This window comes from Poromitra crassiceps (assembly GCF_964638095.1).
Source record: "Poromitra crassiceps genome assembly, chromosome: 2".
Taxonomy (NCBI): domain Eukaryota; kingdom Metazoa; phylum Chordata; class Actinopteri; order Beryciformes; family Melamphaidae; genus Poromitra; species Poromitra crassiceps.
In genome coordinates, this window is record NC_139624.1 from 111,139,488 (window position 1) to 111,160,258 (window position 20,771).

A 20,771-nucleotide genomic window follows, 5' to 3' on the forward strand; every position below is an offset into this window, starting at 1 on the left:
TATGGATGCCGGGATGCCGGGGTATGCTTTAGTCAGGACATGGGCTGACGGGATGATTTATGAATGCCGGGATGATGAGGGGCTGACTGGGGTTTTTTAGGCAATGGCAGGGATGCATGGGAGTTTGGATGTGGATTGCCTGGGCACGGGCACCTTTAATGAGAAAAGGGAGAGTTTTGATCACCACCAACTAAGTGCTTGCTTCCTTTCAGTCATGGAAGGAGGGATCTTTGGGCTGATAAATTTTGCTCTGGTTGGATGTAGGATGCATAGGCTGATGAGGATCAGTGGCCCAGTTGTTGAGGGGAGGCAGATGACACTCCCTGCGTGGCCGCAGATGTCCTGAACGAGTGACTGGAATAGTTCTCTGCTGGGACGTTGCATTTCTGGAGTGTTGTTTTGAAGTGATGAAGGAACCAGGATCTGGTCATGTGATGGCAGGAGGGGGCACGGTGGCTCAGTGGTAGAGCTGTCGCCTCACAGTCAGAAGGTCCTGAGTTCGATTCTCGCCTGGGACACTGTGGGCGCTGTGGTTGTGTGTTCCCCCCATATCTTCAGTGCCTACTGCCCAGGTGGGGTATCTCGTCGTAAGGGCCTTTCTCTCTGTGTGGAGTTTGCATGTTCTCCCCGTGCTCCCCCAGGGGGTTCCTCCGTATATAACCCCCCCACTAAAAACATGCAGAAGATCAGATCGTCATCGTCATCCGACCAGTGACGACAACATCCGAAGTTGGTCCCCGGGCGCTGTACGAGAAAGCGACCACTGCTCCTGGCCTGCCCCCCGGAGGAAAGGACATGCCTGGATGGGTTAAATGCAGAGGACACTTTTCACCGGCCACCGTCAGCATGAGTGTGTTGTGGCCGCATGCATGTGTTGTGGTGTTCGTGTGACAATAAAAGACGGGGCTTGTCCCACTACGAGAGTTTTTGATGACGGGGAGAAATGAGGAAAAGGGGGGCCAAGGGACTAGTTGGGGGTCTGATTTTAACGTATTGGATCATGGCCGAGAAGGGCAGAAGGGAGATTGAATGCGAGCTTTTGATGATGGCGACTACTGCAGCATTTATTGCACTTTTGACTGCTATTCTTTTACGCGCCCGCCACTATTGGGTACATTTCATTATATACGTGGAGGACTGATCCATGCCGGCAAACTGCTGCGGCCAGGAACATGAGACGAGGCGCAACAGCCAAGATTGAGGAGGTGTGAGAAACACCGGAAACTTGAAAGAAGAAGACTGAGGAGGCAGCAATGTGCCGCAAGGCATCCAGTCTGCCGGAAAGCCATAGAAGAAGAAGAATGATCAATAATTGTGCACTGCGCATGCCAATAGAGCAGGCGAGCTGCAGGGCGGGCGAGGCCTTCTACAGATGTCCCCATATAAATGAAATACCGGTAATGAAGTTTAACAATTCATCAGTTTGCTGGGGACCCCCTGGAACCTCCTCAAGGACCCCTGGGTGGTTAGGATTTTAGAGGATAACATTTGGACACCTGCCACGTTGTTTTTTATTGTTATTATTATTGAGTGATACATCTTCAAGACAATATACAATCTTTGCTGCGCTGCACAACAACGCCCTTCAGTTCCGCCCGAAAGGGAAATGACGCCAGTGCAGAAAATGGCGTCTGGACGGACAGTGGACTGCTGTGGTTACCCCTTTAAATTAGAGCCGACTCCAGTCCGTGGGGGCTAATCTGTGTGATGGACGACATGGCAGTGAACCTCTGCTGTCCCTTTCCCTGATACCGAGAATCGAACCCGCAACTCATGTCTGACGGAGCCAGAGCTGCCTGTGTCTGGTCGAAGAGGGGTTGTGGGGAATCGCATCGCCGAGGTGAGACGACACGGATTTAGCAGCTAGCTCTGCCTCTGGTCGGAGTACAGAGGGATCCCCGTACTAGCTAGACGACTGGGAATCGTGACCATTAGCTAGCCAGGTAGCTATACTGTATACTACTGTCTATGTCTGCGTCATTTATCTATATTTTTTATGTTATTGTACTGTCTCTAACGTGATATGATGAGTGACGTTACCCTCTAGCGTTGGTTATCTTTGCCATAACGTTAGCAGGTGTGTGTGTGTGTGTGTGTGTGTGTGTGTGTGTGTGTGTGTGTGTGTGTGTGTGTGTGTGTGTGTGCGTGCGTGCGTGCGTTAAAAGCCCTCTGTTCTTTTGTGTGTTTACTGTTTCGTGTAACGTTATATTGATACGGTCCGAACTTGAACTGTTACATGTTTTGGCAATAAAACGGTTAATACAGCTACAGCGGCGCTGCAAACGTAGCCTTCGTTACCTATTTGTAGCTAACGTTACCTTGCATTGGCTGGCTTACCGCTAAATCCTTTCTGGTTTTCCTTTTCTGTGGTTTTGTGGCTTGACTGTGGGGGGAAAAAGCAAGCGAACTCGTTTCCAGCCATCTAGCGTTAGCTAACGGTGCTAAGGTTAACTTACGGTAGTAGTATGCTGGGACTGGCGAGCTTGTTGTTAGGTCAGTGTGGTGTGTGGATGCAGACTCTCACCTGTTGACCTGTTTTTCACCTCTTCATCAAGGGTCAAACTCAGGTCAGCTCAGCCAGGACTGACATTCAACTGTAGTCAAACGTCACTTCACCATGATTTATAACAACTGAGAATCAATTCCTACTAAACATGTTGGTTCTTTATTGAGTTGGATAAATTCATCTTGTGAACATTTTGAGTTAAGGTTAGGTTCGTTAGTTTAACTGTGAAAACTTCACCGCTTTGCTTACCTCTGACAAATCCTTTTTCATGTTCAGAAATAGCTTATGTCAAATCCATATCCACCAAAATGTAGGGCATTCTGGTCAGAATTCACAACCCTGCCAGAATGGATTATGGCTAATATTTGCACTTATAGACCGAATCACAACTTTTGATTTACAATAACGTCTGGGAAGACCATGCCTGCGTCACGTACATGCAATTTAATGGAGCGGAGCAAACACAGTACATAAAATAAGCACAACCAAACGTCAGATTGGTCGGGCCACCATGTTTAACTAGGGTATATATCTTTAACGGTACATTTACAGCTGAAAATAACAGAAATAAACAAACTATTTTGTGATATCTTCACAATTCAAATCAATCGGCAGGTGTCTAGCTGGAAGTGACTTTTGTTGTTACCGCGGCGTCATGGTGATTGGGTCTATGCACAGTGTTTAGCCAGCAGTAGTTTGCAGAACCATGACTTGCGTGGTGGGACTGCACAGTTTGGTTCGGTCCTTCACCCCCTGCCTGGTCTGATGCCTCTCTGTCTCTCCTACTTAGAACCAGGGAAACACAAACATAGGAAATATGAGCGGCCCCTTAGTGCCCTGCTATTCAAGCCTGTGATTGTACGCCCAGGCTCCAAAAGGTACGGTCCTCCATCCCATAACATGTCATGTTATGTTTCCACAGTGAAGAAGCCCCCCTCTGTCACCGCTACCCTTGCCTCCATCTCACCTATGACAGCACAACTGTCTCAATCCCCTCCCCCCTTCATTTAACTTCGTCTTGAACACCGTTATTTTGTGGTGGCAGCACTGGCAGGTGTGTCTAGTGGTGATTACCAGGGGTACGTGTACCCCTAGGGCAGGGGTTCACAACCTTCTTTTGGCTTGTTTGACATCACAAAAATCTAGGGACCCAAGAAATTCAAATTCCGGTACAACATCAGTAATATCATCAGTGATGTCACATGTAATAAGAGTATGCTGACTTTTTCAAAAGTTCATTTTTTCAGGATTTCATTCATAACTGTAATCTACAGTATGCTGATGTCAGCCAGAACTATCACATTTCAACCCCATTCCAACTAATCATATCACGACATGACAGCTGTCAATCAATCTTCATTGTGAGAAGAACATTCTGAGCAGGCAAGATGGCTGCTTAGTGCCTACATGGACAGACTTTTCTAGCCCATAAATGTTAATTGGACGACACGGTGGCTCAGTGGTTAGTACTGTTGCCTCACAGCAAGAAGGTCCAGGGTTCGAACCCCGATCCGTCCCAGGTCCTTTCTGTGTGGAGTTTGCATGTTCTCCCCGTGTTCGTGTGTGTTTCCTCCGGGTGCTCCAGTTTCCTCCCACCATCAAAGACATGTATGTTAGGGTTAACACTCCTGTCAGTGCCCCTGATCATGGTAATGGCAAAAGAACTGGAGTTGGTCCCCGGGCGCTGCACTGCGGCTGCCCACTGCTCCTATAGTTCTAGGAAGGTTCCTAGTAGAGGATGGGTCAAATGCAGAGGATGAATTTCCCCATCGGGATAAATAAAGGATAACTTAACTTAACTTAACTTAATAAATATATTTGGCCAATAAGTATGTAACATACAAAAATTAAACAAACGGTAATGTCTTAATTTAATGTAGAACGCAAAGACCTGTAACTGGATCGTTAACTCGCATTCCATGAATAACGTTAACGTAATGCCCCGGCCCCTCGTACATTTCCAGTTCTCTGCGGATCCCATGCTGAATCCCACTGGAATTGGGGGCAGAACACGCCATATAAGCACCAGGATTGGCCAATGCCAATTCCAGTCCCCAGAACTGTCAAATCAAATCATCGACATGCTTTGTCCCACCTCTCAACCCTCTTTCATCTCAGGCAATGTTTGTTTTCAGTCTGATACATCACCGACCCTCTCTTGAGACCCGTTTCATGTGCTCTTTAATCTCAGAATTAGGATTTTTTTCCTCAGATTTCTTTGCACCTTATTCAATTTGCCTATGTTTGACTGTGTGCTCCAGTTTGCTTCTTTTCATTCACAGTAACTGCTTCCTCATTTGCCATGAGGCGCATGCGCTGTGTACACGAGTCACAACATGTACATGTGAGTGTTTCTGGTGCTGTTGGAATGTGTATTTTGGGCGACTGAACCTGAGCAAGCTAAAGTACCATAAGCCGTTTTCCCACATGCGCTTTGTACCGCTAAATGACCGGAACGTGGTCTAATGCCTGCATGTGTTAAAGTTGTCGTGCCGGTATAAGCGCGACCCCGTCATCGCGGACATTTCACCAGTTTCGAGCCAGTCAGAAGAGCGGTATGCGCGATAACGGGCGCAAGTATAGAACGGGTCCAGTCATTTGCCGGCATGGGCGAGGTGTACACACGTTGCTTAATGTTCCAGCGGGCATAATCTAATCATTCGCGCACATTAAAGCAAACTGGCGAAATGATCTTGTGATCTCTCCTCTCTGCTGCCTGCTCGCTCTCTGGCCACAGTCCTCCTCCTCCTTCAGTCAGCCCGACAGGGACACAGACGAAGCAAATGCACGAAGCGAAATGTGGAAGTATTTTGCTTACGTTGCCGACAGCGAAGGCAAGCCCGGACACATCAAACGAAGCCAGTCTGTAAAAAGTGCTTCAACGCGACGCAGGTGAACGGATAAACAAGCAAACTTATTTCACCATCAAGAGTTTTGCCGACACGTCACTCCCCACCCGCTCTGCAGTGCCGCCCCGCCCCCCAACATACAGGCAATTTTGCTGCTAGATTCCCATATGCGAGAGCAGAAGTGTGAAGGGAAATGTCCGATATTGACTTACAGGTAATTTTCCGGTACGCATGTGGGAAAACGGCTATAGACTGCCATTGTAGCGCAAAGCTAAGTAGCAGCAAGGGCTGGACCGCTGTTTGTAGGGCACGCACAGTGAGGATAAAGGCATCCACATTCTTCATTTACTGTTGGCAATATGGCAGATAGGTGAATCTCCACAAATGTTGGTGTATCGTTTTAACTGTTTTACACTACTCTGTGAAGGTCACGTTCACGCATACTAAACTAAAACTGCATGCCATCCAACTAGCTAGCAAACCCTGAATAAATGGCTCACACATTCAGTTTCTGTCACTTCGGATTCAGGTTTAGGGGAGCCTGGTGAAAATATTAAAATGTCTTACAGTCATTAGAGGTTGTAATGTTATCTTTAACCATGTTGTGCAATGTGCAGATTTATTTTTAGTGAAGTTTCATTCTGATGCAGCGATGAAACGATCATTCTTTACATTTTGTGGCATTTAATCGAGGCAGATTTGGAAAGTAAGTGCAAATGAAATAAGGCAAATGCCGAACTTATGTGGTATCACTGTTACTTCAGTCTTGAGAAAGGAAGATCCCGCACACTGGTCGTGCTCAGCATCACAACTGTTATTGATCATACAAACGTTTCGGCCCCTCTCGATCTTCATCACTGAAAGAAAGATGTAAATGGGAGCTGCATTGATGGTATTTTCTTCTGCGTTTCTTTCGACGTTTGACAACCACAATGTCCACTCTCTATAGAACAGGGGTGCTAAATTCTTTCCTATGAAGGGCCAAAACTCAATCTGGGTGAATAAACGTTGTGGAATTACATTAAAATGTATTGTGTTTTATAGAAAATTAACATTCTAAATCTAAAATAACATTTCAATATAATAATCTACTTTTTATCTGTTTGGTAATGGTAATAAGTTGCAATTGGTTATATATATTTAAAAAAACATCTGCATTTGTGGGGAGCTTAAACATTTAATCAGTAAACACCCAGTTAAAAACAGTTGTATTTTCCACCTTTGTAATCAAGAGAGAAATTTGACTTAATTCAACACCCAGTTAAAAACAGTTGTATTTTCCACCTTTGTAATCAAGAGAGAAATTTGACTTAATTCACAACTTGAAAAATCAGCTTTATTGTCCATCTTTTGTAATTTTTGCCATGGCAATTTGCAGGGATGCAATCTCAGGAGTGAACACAGTATCCGCAGCCACATTCAGACACTGTTTCACAAAGTCACCACATGAAAAAGCTCGTCCACCCTTTGCAATCAGTGCAGATATCTGATAACTTGCCCGAGTTGCATTCTGGATAAAAAATCAGGAAAAAAATTAATAAAATAAATAAATAATAATAATAATAATTTTTTTTCCCAAATCCGTGGCGGGCCAAAACAAACAGAGCCCGCGGGCCCCAAATTGGTCAGCACTGCTATAGAACATAGGCCATTTTACAACAGGCTAATAGAACATTTGAAAATGTGTTTTGTTTTCACTGCACCTGCTTTAGTAAACATAAGTGGACGTCATATCCTTAACTCATTCTCCGCCATTGGCATCATGGAACGTCATTTAAGAGACAACGCTTCCTCGCCATTGACGTCATCGGACCGCAATAAGTCTTTTCACCGTCATGTGATAGATGGCTCTCTTACTCACCTTGTGAAATAGTACAGCACGTCTAAAGGTGTACAGGATCGACCACGATTGTCTAACAAAACCAGGAAGCAGAAAAAAGCAACAATCTCCCATCAGAAAAGGTCCATAGCACAGCTCCATGGCACGGCTCAAACGCTGGTCCAGCAGCTTTTATCCATACGGGATTGGACTCCATTACAGCGGGGGGGCAGCCTGTCACTCAAACGTGAAGGATTTTGTTTTCACCACGTCCACAAGTCACTTGTCCTCAGGAAATAGTAATCTAGTTCCTAAACTCTTGACGCCGTGTAAATTTCAGCTGGTAGATTGCTCCTGACATACAGTAGGCTACACAGACAACCAGTCGTCCCCCTGCGCAAGACGAACGTGCGACCCGGGCAACCCTCTCTCATAGCGGTGTGAATCTCTTTCTCACACCGGTGTTACGGTAAAAGCTGTGCCCACGGGCAAGTTTGACCGGAAGGGGAAACAAAATCATTATGTGGTTCATAGTTGAGTGTAACACTGCAGTATCTGCCATCAAAGGCATTTATTCGGGTCAGGAGCCATGAAGATGACTTCATTTACAAAAATGCCATTTCCTCCGCTTTCTGGTCAGACTGCTGTTTTTGGTGAAAACGACCTACATTCAGGTGTCGATAACTAAAGAACGGATGAAGGAATCATATGAAAGTCGAGGCTCTCTTGTTACTTTTGGGATATTCAGTCTTTACGTAGTCATAGAAGAAAATATTCTGTGGGTCTTGGGAAATTAATGAAAATGATCAAAAACCCTGGTGGTGGCTAGTGACTTTTTCTGAAAAACTGTGGCGGAGAATGAGTTAAGCATTTAAATTCCCGCTGTCCTTTTTTCATCCACTGCTCCGTAACTGTTATACTTTCAGAACACTCATTTAGCCATGCGTGCTCTATCGCATTTAAACAGCTTTCAATCTGGAACCTGCAGAGGCCCTGTTAGCTATTGTACAGGACAGGGCTTGTGCTGAGTGTTTACACTTAATTTGATATTGCGTTTTTACTGAAACGACAACAAGCTATTCCAGTTATTGTGTAAAATAAGTTTAATCGTTTTTAAGCATTTTATTATGTAGTATCGCATGGCCTAATATTGTGATATAAAATCAAATTACAATGCGTAGGTTAGGTATATCATTTCTGAATTGTAACCAAATTGACTCAACCCGCTTTCTCACTTATTTATTACACAATGATTTTACATTGTTTAGCATACTTTTTTTTGCCTTGCAGTTTGCCTCGGCAGACGTTCCTGCTTTAATGTGCGGGTTGTGTTGGCTTTGTTGTCTAGGTGATTGACCCTCAGAAAAGGCACTTTGTTAGCATCTACTGGACACAAGGGGCACTGTCCTCTGATTGGCTCGGACAACCCCCTCTGACATGCCCGTGGCCAATCAGAGCTGAGTGTGTGTGTGAGTGAGAGAGAGAGAGAGAGAGTGTGTGTGTGTGTGTGTGTGTGTGTGTGTGTGTGTTGTGTGTGTTTTTTCTCTCATTTGCACTCTGTGCAAGTTACTTTGTGTGGGTGTGCACTGTGTTCACAGTGTGTGTGTGGGTGTGCACTGGTAATTATGGTGTGTGTGTGTTTGCTTTCTTGTGTGCAAGTGAGATTCTGTGGAATTGTTTGTGTGTGTGTGTGTGTGTGTGTGTGTGTGTGTGTGTGTGTTTTCTTTCTCTCATTTGCAGTGTGTGTGTGTGTGTGTGGGGGTGTGCACTGGTAATTATGTGGTGTGTGTGTGTGTGTGTGTGTGTGTGTGTGTGTGTTTGTTTGCTTTCTTGTGGGCAAGTGAGATTCTGTGGAATTGTTTGTGTGTGTGTGTGTGTGTGTTTTCTTTCTCTCATTTGCACTGTGTGTGTGGGTGTGCACTGGTAATTATGTGGTGTGTGTGTGTGTGTGTGTGTGTGTTTGTTTGCTTTCTTGTGGGCAAGTGAGATTCTGTGGAATTGTGTGTTTTCTGTTCATTGTTGTGGATTTGTGGGTGTGGGTCTGTCTGTATTATGTGTTTTTTTGGTGTGTTTAAAGTATGTTGACGAGATGTGATGAAATGATCTGTGGGATGTTGGAGTTGGACGATGTCCTATCGAATGCCCTTCCAGGCTTCCAAGACGTAGCCTTATATTTTCAGCAGCGTGCACATAAGCCTAGCCTGGTAAACCAACCTGATCACGTGGCACATGCCTAGCCTGGGAAACCAACCTGATCACGTGGCACATGCCTAGCCTAGGTAAACCCAGCCACCACGTGACCTGCTCTCTCAGTTCCCAGTCACTATCGTCTAGCGAACGGGCCATTCAAATCGATTTCCGCGGCGGTTGAAAGACTCCCGCAGACCCGCAGCCACCCCGCAGCCAATGAGTGACGGCGTGACTGCCAACATCAGTCCTGCCGTGATCGGCCAATCAGAGAGTGCGTCTTTGTCAATGACGTATAACAGCTGCAGCGGCTAGCCATTAGCTTTTGGTCTTTCCAAAGCATAGCTCCCGAGCTAGCTACTAGCTATGGCTATGAACAGCTACAGCTACGTATTGTTGTGTCGCCGTTAAATGCGCTAATGGAGGACCAGATACGCGAGGCTTCTAATCTGGGAATCAAGGCGTTGCAGATCGGTGGGGTGAATGATAAAGACAAGGACATGGACGCTGCAAGCTTGTGTATGCAAGTCCAGAGGCCTTGATGAAGAAAAAGTGGCGAAATATGCTGGCACCGGCTACACGAAAATTAACGTTATTAAATGCTGTAACGTTAACGGTAATTCTCATGTGTATGGTTTATTTAGCCTACTCAATCTCTTCTGAGATTATAACGTTAACCTGTTAGGACGCTGTGAGCTTGTGTATATAAGTCCAGAGAACTTGATGAAAACAAAGTGACAAAATATCCTGGCATCGGGTACACGAAAATTAACGTTATTAAATGCTGTAACGTTAACTGTAATTCTCATGTGTATTGTTTATTTAGCCTACTCAATCCCTCAGCCCATGTTGATGCTGAACCAAATGACCAGTCCGGCTGCAATGGTTGATTTGTGAGGTTAATGGCAGCCAACAGAACTTCATATTCTTTCCATACTGTACTGCATGTTGTACTGTTCATACTCAAATTGTACTTTTTTGAATGGAACTGAATAAAAATGTTTTTGTTTGATACTCTTCTGTTGTATTGTCATGTGAGAATGAAAACAGCTATAGTAATAGTACTTCAAAACAGTGGTTCTCAAAATGTTTCCACATAAGGATCCTTAAACTGAATAATGTGATGCTAGGTCTGTTGATCAAAATAACACCTATATCGAAATCGGATTTTAGCGGACCATACAAGCCGGGGCTTCAGAGCTGATCACCTGGACACATTTTACGGCGAAATTATCTGATAAACTTGTCTGTGCAGCTCTGTGGTGATCAGCTAATGTCTTCATAAACTTGTGATTATGATTTAATGCATTATGGAAGATAAATGCTGGAAGGCTGGGTAGCATTAGCTAACGTCATCCAGGCTACTGTAACATTAGGCTATTATAGCTATGAAACGCTGATTCAAACGTTACAATAATAAGACACAATAGGAGCCAGTTACCCTACTGTAGATAGAGAGTAATTTCAGACCACCAGATATCACCATATTTATGTTATTAAATGCTGTAACGTTAACGGTAATTCTCATGTGTATGGTTTATTTATAAGCATTCATTGATTGAAGCAGAGTGCTGGTCGGTTAAGTTTCTCTGTAGTCATGTCCTCTGCTCCAATCTTCGGTTTCGTAGTTTCTTCTGTCTCTCGTCCAGCAGCTGCAGATGTCATCATTATCCACGTTATTAAAGATTATTTATAAAAAAATCTCATTGTGTAAATATTTTGTGAACGCACCAATAGTTAGAGAAGGAAACCTCTCTTTGCATTTTATTTTGTTTTTTAATAAAAGTAGGCTACTTAATATCTCACGTGGCTTTGATTCATCATTGCAAATTTAGCCCAATTTGTATAAAATGCAGATGTGAACAGCTAGGTTTAATGACAAATATGGAATATCACCCAAGGAAATACCACGGTTTAATGCCAACAGATAAACCATACAGATTTGTTGTAATTGTGAACACAAAGGGAGCAAAGACATGGTTTTCAAGTATAACACAATGTACAACTTTTATTCAAAGACAGGATTGAAAAATATAGGTCACTTGTATTCACTTCAGACAAGACACTACGTTAAAGTCTGAAATTTACCTAGATTTGCTATACGAATTGACATTTCAGCTTGTCACCTGATGTCATTATTAATGGACAGTACAGTAGTAAAGATTTTGAAAATTTTGATTAATCAATCCAAGTCAGAAACACGTGTACAAATATTGAATGCAACAGTCTCGTTCTGGAGCGAACCCCTCAGCTGAATTCACGTTGGAATATGATATCAAGGCTTGATAGATTTGATTGTACTCATACAGCAGTGTGGAGCTTAACATCTAGCTAGGTTGCATCTGGAATATGATCTGGATTATGTATAATATACAGTATAACACTACGCTCACTATCATGACATTCACGTTAACGCTATAGCCTCCAAAAATCTACTGTAGCTAGCTAGCGTCAGCTACATCTGTAACCACGCTGAAATGCGAGTGCATTAACGTTATTTCTAGCTAGGTCAAACACACCTTACCGCTATGAGTGTGGCCGTTTTTGATTAACATTAAGTCAAGTCAAGTTTATTTGTATAGCACATTTCATACACAGAGGCAATTCAAAGTGCTTCACATAAAATGGTTGACAGGAAAATAAAATAAAAGAAGAGAGTAAAACGGACATTTAAAAGCATCACAACAAAACTTAAAAAAAAGAGTATAAAAAGTGTAAAATAAACCAAAAGAAGAAATAAAATGGACATTTAAAAGCATCACAACAAAACTTTAAAAAGAAAGAGTATAAAAAAGTGCAATAGGCAGCAGGCGCAGCAGTTGCAGAAAGAGCTAAAACTTATAGAGGACTCATTGGGTTTGCATAGTAGCTGTCAGCAGTTAAAGGCGACGGTAAACATAAAAGTCTTTAGTCTATTTTTAAAAGTAAGTAAGGTTGGGGCAGATCTGAGGTCTTCAGGCAATTTGTTCCAGCTAGCAGAAGCATAGTGGGTAAATGCAGCCTTCCCGTGATTTGATTTGATCCTAGGGACAGTTAATAAGCTGGACCCTGTTGACCTAAGAGTTCTAGATGGTTCGTAGCGTGGGAGCAATTCAGCTATGTATTTTGGGCCTAGGCCATTGAGTGATTTATAGACTAATAACAGTATTTTAAAATCTATTCTCTGACACACTGGCAACCAATGTAAGGACTTAAGAACTGGAGTGATATGATCAGCTTTCTTAGTCTTCGTTAGTACTCTAGCAGCAGCATTCTGAATGAGTTGAAGTTGCCTAAGTTCTTTTTTGGAGAGACCAGAAAAAAGGCTATTGCAGTAGTCTAACCTACTATAAATGAAGGCGTGAATTAGTTTTTCTAGATCCTGTCTGGACATGTATCCCCTAATTCTTGCTATATTTTTAAGATGATAAAAAGCAGATTTTCTAATTGACTTAATCTGGGAGTTAAAGTTGAGATCGGAATCAATAATAACTCCAAGATTTTTGACTTGATCCTTAGGCTTCAGGGATCGAGACTCAAGGCATGCAGTGATTTTAAGCCTTTGTTCTTTGGGGCCAAACACGATGACCTCAGTTTTGTCTTTGTTTAGCTGTAGGAAATTCTGGCACATCCAGTTATTTATTTGATCAATGCACTGGCACAATGATTCTATGGGGGCATAGTCAGCTGAGGAAAGAGTTATATACAACTGAGTGTCGTCTGCATAGTTATGATAGGCTACTTTGTTTTTTTGCATAATTAGGCCTAGAGGGAGCATATAAAGGTTGAAGAGAACGGGCCCCATAATGGATCCTTGAGGCACCCCACAGGTCATCCTAGTTAGGTCAGATGTGTAATTGCCAATGGAGACGAAGTACTTCCTGTCTTGAAGATAGGACTTGAACCACTGGAGGACCGTACCCGATAGCCCAACCCAGTTTTCCAGTCTGTCCAATAAAATTGAGTGGTCAACAGTGTCAAATGCAGCGCTAAGATCCAGTAGCACTAGAATCGAATTTTTGCCTGAGTCTGTGTTCATTCTGATGTCATTTATGACTTTAGTAAGCGCGGTTTCAGTGCTGTGATGGGGGCGAAAGCCTGATTGGAGTTTATCTAGGAGATCATTTGAGGTTAGGAATCTATTGAGTTGTAGGTAAACAACCTTTTCAATTATTTTGGCTATAAAGGGGAGATTAGATATTGGTCTGTAGTTACTGATTACCGATGCATCAAGGCTGCGCTTTTTTAGTAGGGGTTTAATAACTGCAGTTTTCAGGGACTCAGGAAAAGTGCCGGTCACAAGGGATCTATTAACTATTTGCAATAGGTCCGACGACAGACAGTTATAAACGCTTTTAAAAAAGCTTGTTGGAAGGGTATCAAGACAGCACGAAGATGATTTAAGGCCTTGCACAGTTTTCTCTAAGATGTCGTGGTCGATAACGCTGAACTGGGACAAATTTATCGAACTGGAGATCTGCGGGTAGGATGATGTCACAGCATTTCTTGGTGTGGAGCCACTAATAGCCTGCCTGATATTAATAATTTTATCCGTAAAAAAGGCAGCAAACTCATTACATTTGACAGTGGAGAGGAATTCAGGTGCTAAACAGAGAGGCGGATTAGTCAGTCTATCAACTGTGGCAAATAGAGTGCGTGCATTGTTCACATTTTTGTTAATTATCTCGGAAAAGAACGATTGTCTCGACCTTTTCAGTTCGAGGTTGTAGGAGTGAAGGCTTTCTTTGTAAATATCATAGTGAATGTGAAGATTAGTTTTCCGCCATTTACGCTCAGCTTTCCTGCAATCTTTCTTTTTGCATCTAACAGATGCAGAATTTCGCCAGGGTGCTTTAATTTTGCCAGACAGCAATTTTAATCTAACAGGCGCCACACTATCAATAGTTTTCAGAATTGTCGAATTGAAGTTATCAAGAATCTCATTGACAGAAGCTGATGTGGGAGGAGATAAAGAAAATGTCTCCATAAACAGCGCGCTGGTGCCTGCATTAATGTCTCGTCTTTTAACGGTTTGTGACCTATTAATGATCTCAGGGGAGATTTCCATTTCAAAAAAGACGCAGAGATGGTCAGACAACGCAACATCAATAGTCGACACAGAAGAGGACTTGAAGCCCCTAGTAATAACTAAATCCAGGGTATGGCCTCGGTTGTGAGTAGGCCCTGAAACATGTTGAGACAGATCAAAAGTATCAAGCAAGATATTCAGTTCTTTGGCAAAATTATCCGTCGGGTTATCAATATGAATATTGAAATCCCCAGCAATAGATATACAGTCATGTTCAATGAAAATTAAGGAGAGAAGATCAGCAAATTCAACGAGAAAACTGGCTGAGTATTTTGGTGGTCTATAGATATTCAGCAGTAACACAGTGGTTGAGCATTTCAGAATAGCAGCAACGTATTCAAACGATGGAAAGTCTCCAAATGTTACCTGCTTACATTGAAACATATCAGAAAAGACAATCGCTACTCCCCCCCCCCTCTTATCAGCTCTGGGAGTGTCAATGAAGCTATAATTGGGCGGTGCTGATTCGGACAGAACAGCCACTCTGTTGTTCATATCGAGCCAGGTTTCGGTGAGGAACATTAAATCCAGATTATGACTGGTAATCAGATCACTGATGAGGAGAGATTTATTTGACAGCGACCTAACATTAAGGAGTGCGGCTTTAATATTTTTAGAGCCTGGAACTTGTATCGTTTGCTTCACAAGGGGAATGGCGATTAAGTCTGATTTAGAAACAGATCGTGTTGAGGGGAAAGTATTACGTCTGTATGAAATCCAGACTGGTATCGAAGCATTGGATCGATAGACCAATAGTGGTTTATCGCAGGCAGTTCCATTTCTAGTGTGTGCTGGCGCTGTTCCTTTATAATGCTTTGGGACCTTGTTTCTATGGGGACAGGCCGGGATGGAGGGGTCTGGCGTCGGGCTGGTCGACGCTTGGGGACTTGGACCACAGAGGGGGGGGCAGATTGGGGGGGGTCTTGGACGTACGGGGGTGGGGCGCGTCGACTCTTGTAGGACTGCAACCAACTCTGCCGACTCGGGGTCGGTGGGTCGGGGGTGGGGCGCGTCGCCCCAATGGGGGAGGGGGGTGGGGCGCGTCGACTCTTGTGGGACTGCAACCACAGCCGACTCTGCCGACTCGGGGTCGGTGGGTCGGGGGTGGGTCGAGGGGGTGTGGGGGTGGGTCGAGGGGGTGTGGGGGATGGCGGAGAGAGGGTGGGTGGGGGGGGCGGGGAGCAGGTAGGTTGAGGGGGATGTGAGGGAGGGGACTGAGGGGGGGCCAGGTTCGGGGTCAGGAGTGCTGGGTCGCGGGTGGGTCGGGGGGACGTGGAGCATGGCAGTATGGGAGAGGGCTGGGGGGCATGTGAGGGAGAGGAGAGGGAGGGTAGGGGGGGCGGGGAGCAGGTGGGTTGAGGTTGAGGTTGAGGTTGAGGTTGAGGGGGATGTGAGGAAGAGGGCTGTGGGGGGGCTAGGTTCGGGGTCAGGAGTGGTGGGTCGGGGGTAGGTCGGGGGGGCGTGGGGCATGGCAGTATGGGAGAGGGCTGGAGGGCATGTGAGGGAGGGGACGGTCGAGGGGCCAGGTTCAGGGTCGGGAGGGTAGAACGAGGGGGATTAGATGGACAAGGGGACTGGGGGATCATAGACAGTCCAAAGCTTATCAGTTCGTTCATCCTGCTGGAGAATGGAATGGGGGAGGGGGGTGGGGAGAGGTGGAGGAGCAAAGAGGTAGAGGAAAGGGCAGCGTCCTCCGCTTCATCCTGGAAGGAAGATGTCATGGTTGGTTGTTGATGAACTGGGAGTTCGCTGAGGGGTGTAGAGGCCCGGAAGGGGAGGGGGGAGAGAAGAGGCGAGGGGGAGGGGGGGACAGTGCCCTCCACTTCATCCTGGAAGCAGAGAGGAGGAGAGGAGGGGGAGGAGGCAGCGTCCACCGCTTCCTGTAAGGAAGACGTAACTGGGAGTTCGCGGAGGGGTGTAGAGGCCCGGAAGGGGGGGGGGGAGAGAAGAGGCGAGGGGGAGGGGGGGGCGGTGCCCTCCACTTTATCCTGGAAGCAGAGAGGAGGAGAGGAGGGGGAGGGGGCAGCGTCCTCCGCTTCCTGTAAGGAAGACGTAACTGGGACGCAGAGAGGTGTAGGGGCTGCGAAAGGGGGGGGGGGATGGGATAAGATAGAGCAGAGGGCAGGAGAGGAGGAGGGGGGGGCAGCGTCCTCCACTTCATCCCGGATGGACATCATGGTTGGTTGTTGATGAGCTGGGAGTTGGCGGGGGGGAGTAGAGGCTCCGAAGGGGGGGGGGGGATGGGCTGATATCGCCTGCATGGCAGAGGATATTTCGTCTAGTCGGCTGGCCTCGAGCCGTGGCAACAGAGATTGTTGCTGATGAGACGCGCCAGCTGGCAGTGTGACCTCGCGGCGAGGGCTGGAGATAGTGGAGAGGGGGGGGGGCTCATTCCTGGCCGTGGAGCTATCATATGTTGGGTGATTGATGCTGAAGATGAGGTTAGCAGCAAACAGCCTTGTGCCACTTCTGTTGAGTCGACCATTACGATTGTAGAGATGGCTTCGATCCCAGAAGAGATTGAAGTTGTCAATATAATTCACATTATACTGAGGGCAGATGGTTGAAAGCCACGTGCTTAAGCTTAGGGACCTGGTGAACTTATTGACTTTGTATCCATTGGGGGGCAGGGGGCCACTGATGAATGCCTCAATATCAAGTGAGGCTAGGAGCTTCAGTAGGTCCAGGAAGTCACGTTTTAGTGTTTCTGATTGCTGTTTCAGAATGTCGTTGGCTCCGATATGCAGGGTAATCTTGTTTAGCGAGCTGTGAGTAGACAGGATTTCAGGAATTTTCTCTGTTATGTCGCAGATCATCTCATCAGGGAAACAGAGTGTAGCGGTATTGTTTTTAATCCCAATGTGTTTAATATCCGAGTCTCCGATGAGCAAGGATGTTATAGGGGGCTGCGGCCTGCTAGCTCTTGATAGCCTTTGAGGCTGTGGCCTGCTAGCTCTTGATAGCCTCCTAGCTTTGGGGCTACCTAGGTTGTCAGATAGCCGATGGGCCGGTCCAATATCCATATCGGCAGTCGATACAGGGCTACCCAATAGCGGTTGAAATCTGTTTACCAGCTGTAGGGACATCAGTGGTGGAGGAGCAAAACTCTTCTTTCCACCTCTCACAATAATCCATGGTTGATCTGTGCTAGTGCTAACAGGGGGTGTACTAGCTAATGCAGGCCAGCCCGTGGCTGAGCTAATTTCCGGGTGATAAGAGGCAGTCTCTGAGGGTCCAGGGATCACTAATCTTTTCGGCTTCGCTCCCTGGACATTCCAGAGGACAGTATCAGTTTGTTTCCCCGAGATAGCACAGGCTTGGGAGGCAATGTTTTCGGGAACATGTGTGGGCAGTTTACCCAAGGGTGGGAGAGCTAGCAGACTGTTAGCATTCGTAGTATCTGTGATGAAAGATGCATGTACATTACCCGATGAGGGAGTAGCTAACGCTAAGTTAGCATTCGGCATCGTAGCTTCTGTGAATCCATTGGAGAGGGAGCTCTGAGGCTGTGTAGAGGTAATCCCAGTGTCTTTCAAACAATAGATGGTAGTTTCCAGTATTGCAATTTTTTGAAGGTGGCCAGTAAAACCTTTACAGGGCGACATGCCCTTAGGTAACAGAGGGTCCCAAATCCACGCCAGGCAGGCTGGTAGATAAAGGCCGTAGGCCGGGAGATAGCAGAAGCAGGCAAGCGATAGCAGCGGAGCACAGCTTGTACACGACCGTACACGCTGAAGGCTAGAGAAGAAAAGCATCTGGATTAAGTCCACGATCATTTCCGGGCTGCAGCAGAGTCGAGCCCCGGAGGCAGCCTGGAGCTCTGTGAGCTCCAGAGGGGGTGCGCGATGCACTGCTGCCTGCCCGACACCCTGCACCCGACCTCGGGCTGCAGCAGAGTCGAGCCCCGGAGGCAGCCTGGAGCTCTGCGAGCTCCAGAGGGGTGCGCGATGCACTGCTGCTGCCCGACACCCTGCATGAGCTTGATTTGTTTTGAAGGTTTTGTCTGGTACTATTCAATATGATTTATGCAGATAAGACAGCGTGTCCCTGATAACTGTATAGATGATGACTGTTCTTCACAGCCACAAATATCTCTCCAGATCTGCGGCCATCTGCAGCAGGGATCGAGGTTTGGGTCCGTGTAGACAGTTGTCCTGTTCATTCCCTGACCACCGTCACAGGAGTCATTGGCAGAGGCGATGTTCTCTCTTCTTGGAAGCTCTAATAATATAAAACGTAGCAGTTACTGTATGTTACACGTGGCTAACGTTAGCTAGCTTCTGACATGTTTTTCTAGAATTCATTAGATCGTTAAATGCTCCCGTAATCTAGCTAACCCCCACACAGCCGATGAGGAAAAGTCAGTCATTTATCGAATGTCTTTCTTACCAAACACAATTACGCTAGTTTCTGAGATAATATATAGTGTGGCATATACCTGTGAATAACATATTCTTACCTGGAAATCACACATCGATCCGTAGGCCAGCTCTGAGTCTGTTTACATTTCGGGCGGAGGGGGGCTTGGTTGGTTGTAGCTGGTTGTAACCATTTGCGTGTTAGCAGTACTGAAATGAAAAGTGTTAGCTAATGCGCTAACAACAAAGGTCGCAGAGTGATGACGCCATCTGCTGCACTGCGCATGTGCTCTGTGCACTAAACTGGTTGGATGATGGTTGCGTAATGGAGCGGTCTATCGGGGGGGGCCCAACAACCGCAGGAAATCGTTTAAAAATGGTGGGATTCCAGACCATAGTGACTGAGAACAGGTCTGAGAGCAGGTCACGTGGGGGATGGGTTTACCCAGGCTAGCACATGCCTAGCCTGGTAAACCAACCTGATCACGTGACACATGCCTAGCCTGGGAAACCAACCTGATCACGTGGCACATGCCTAGCCTGGTAAACCAACCTGATCACGTGACACATGCCTAGCCTGGTAAACCAACCTGATCACGTGACACATGCCTAGCCTGGTAAACCAACCTGATCACGTGACACATGCCTAGCCTGGTAAACCAACCTGATCACGTGACACATGCCTAGCCTGGTAAACCAACCTGATCACGTGACACATGCCTAGCCTGGTAAACCAACCTGATCACGTGACACATGCCTAGCCTGGTAAACCAACCTGATCATGTGACACATGCCTAGCCTGGTAAACTAACCTGATCACGTGACACATGCCTAGCCTGGTAAACCAACCTGATCACGTGGCACATGCCTAGCCTGGTAAACCAACCTGATCACGTGACACATGCCTAGCCTGGTAAACCAACCTGATCACGTGACACATGCCTAGCCTGGTAAACCAACCTGATCATGTGACACATGCCTAGCCTGGTAAACTAACCTGATCACGTGACACATGCCTAGCCTGGTAAACCAACCTGATCACGTGGCACATGCCTAGCCTGGTAAACCAACCTGATCACGTGACACATGCCTAGCCTGGTAAACCAACCTGATCACGTGACACATGCCTAGCCTGGTAAACTAACCTGATGACGGGGCGGCTTTAGCTCAGGAGGTAGAGCGGGTCGGCCAATGACGCAAGGGTTGGCGGTTCGATCCCCGCTCCCTCCCAGCTGCTGTCGTTGTGTCCTTGGGCAAGACACTTAACCCTCCTTGCTCCTGATGGTGTGTAGGCACCCTGCGTGGCAGCCTGCCGCCATCGGTGTATGAATGGGTGAATGTAGACTATCTACTGATTAGGGATGGGCATTTCTAGCAAAAACACTATTCGAAATTCGCTGGCCAAATTCGAATTTAATTCGAAATTCGAAAAAAAAAAAAAAAAAATTTTTTTTTTTTTTTTTTTTTTTTTTTTTGTGAGTGAAATGTTGCATTGTCTCCCCTGATTCTAAGTCTACGGCTTTATTAATTAATATAAAAAGCTTCTGCTGTGGATTTTTAGCTCAAACAAGCATTGCACCACTGAAGTAAAGAACATGTTACATGACATTGACATTTTCGAAAATAAAAAACAGTTTTGACAATCATGAGTGGTTCATTAAATATTTAGTAGGCTCAGGTCTGAGTGCCAAAGGGGTGCCAAAGTCACCCCCTCTCCCTCTTCATGGGATTTCATCCGCCATTCATTTTTCCATAAACCTTGCTTAAAATGCTTATAAAAATTGTTTTACTTGCTCAAACCAAGCGATTTGACTATACTTAGAATCAGGGGAGACAATGCAACATTTCACTAAATTTTTTTTTTTTTTTTTTTTTTTTTTTTTTTCGAATTTCGAATTTCAATAATAAAAGTCGACCTTGATAATAACAACGATTATTCGAAAATTCGAAATTCGATGCCCATCCCTACTACTGATTGTAAAGA

The 20,771-nt window shown here is 45.7% G+C and overlaps 1 protein-coding gene across 2 annotated transcripts in view; it reads left to right on the forward strand.

The window, feature by feature from the left end:
* Positions 1 to 1,773: 1,773 nt before the first annotated feature.
* klhl15 (kelch-like family member 15) overlaps positions 1,774 to 20,771 on the forward strand; it is a gene marked incomplete at both ends in the record, with an annotated part of 74,375 nt that continues 55,377 nt past the window's right edge. For both annotated transcript variants that reach the window (XM_083658489.1, XM_083658490.1), the window contains 2 exons: positions 1,774 to 1,840; positions 3,297 to 3,384. In XM_083658489.1, coding sequence (XP_083514615.1) covers positions 1,774 to 1,840; positions 3,297 to 3,384 — 155 coding nt within the window. The remainder of the gene's footprint in view (positions 1,841 to 3,296; positions 3,385 to 20,771) is intronic.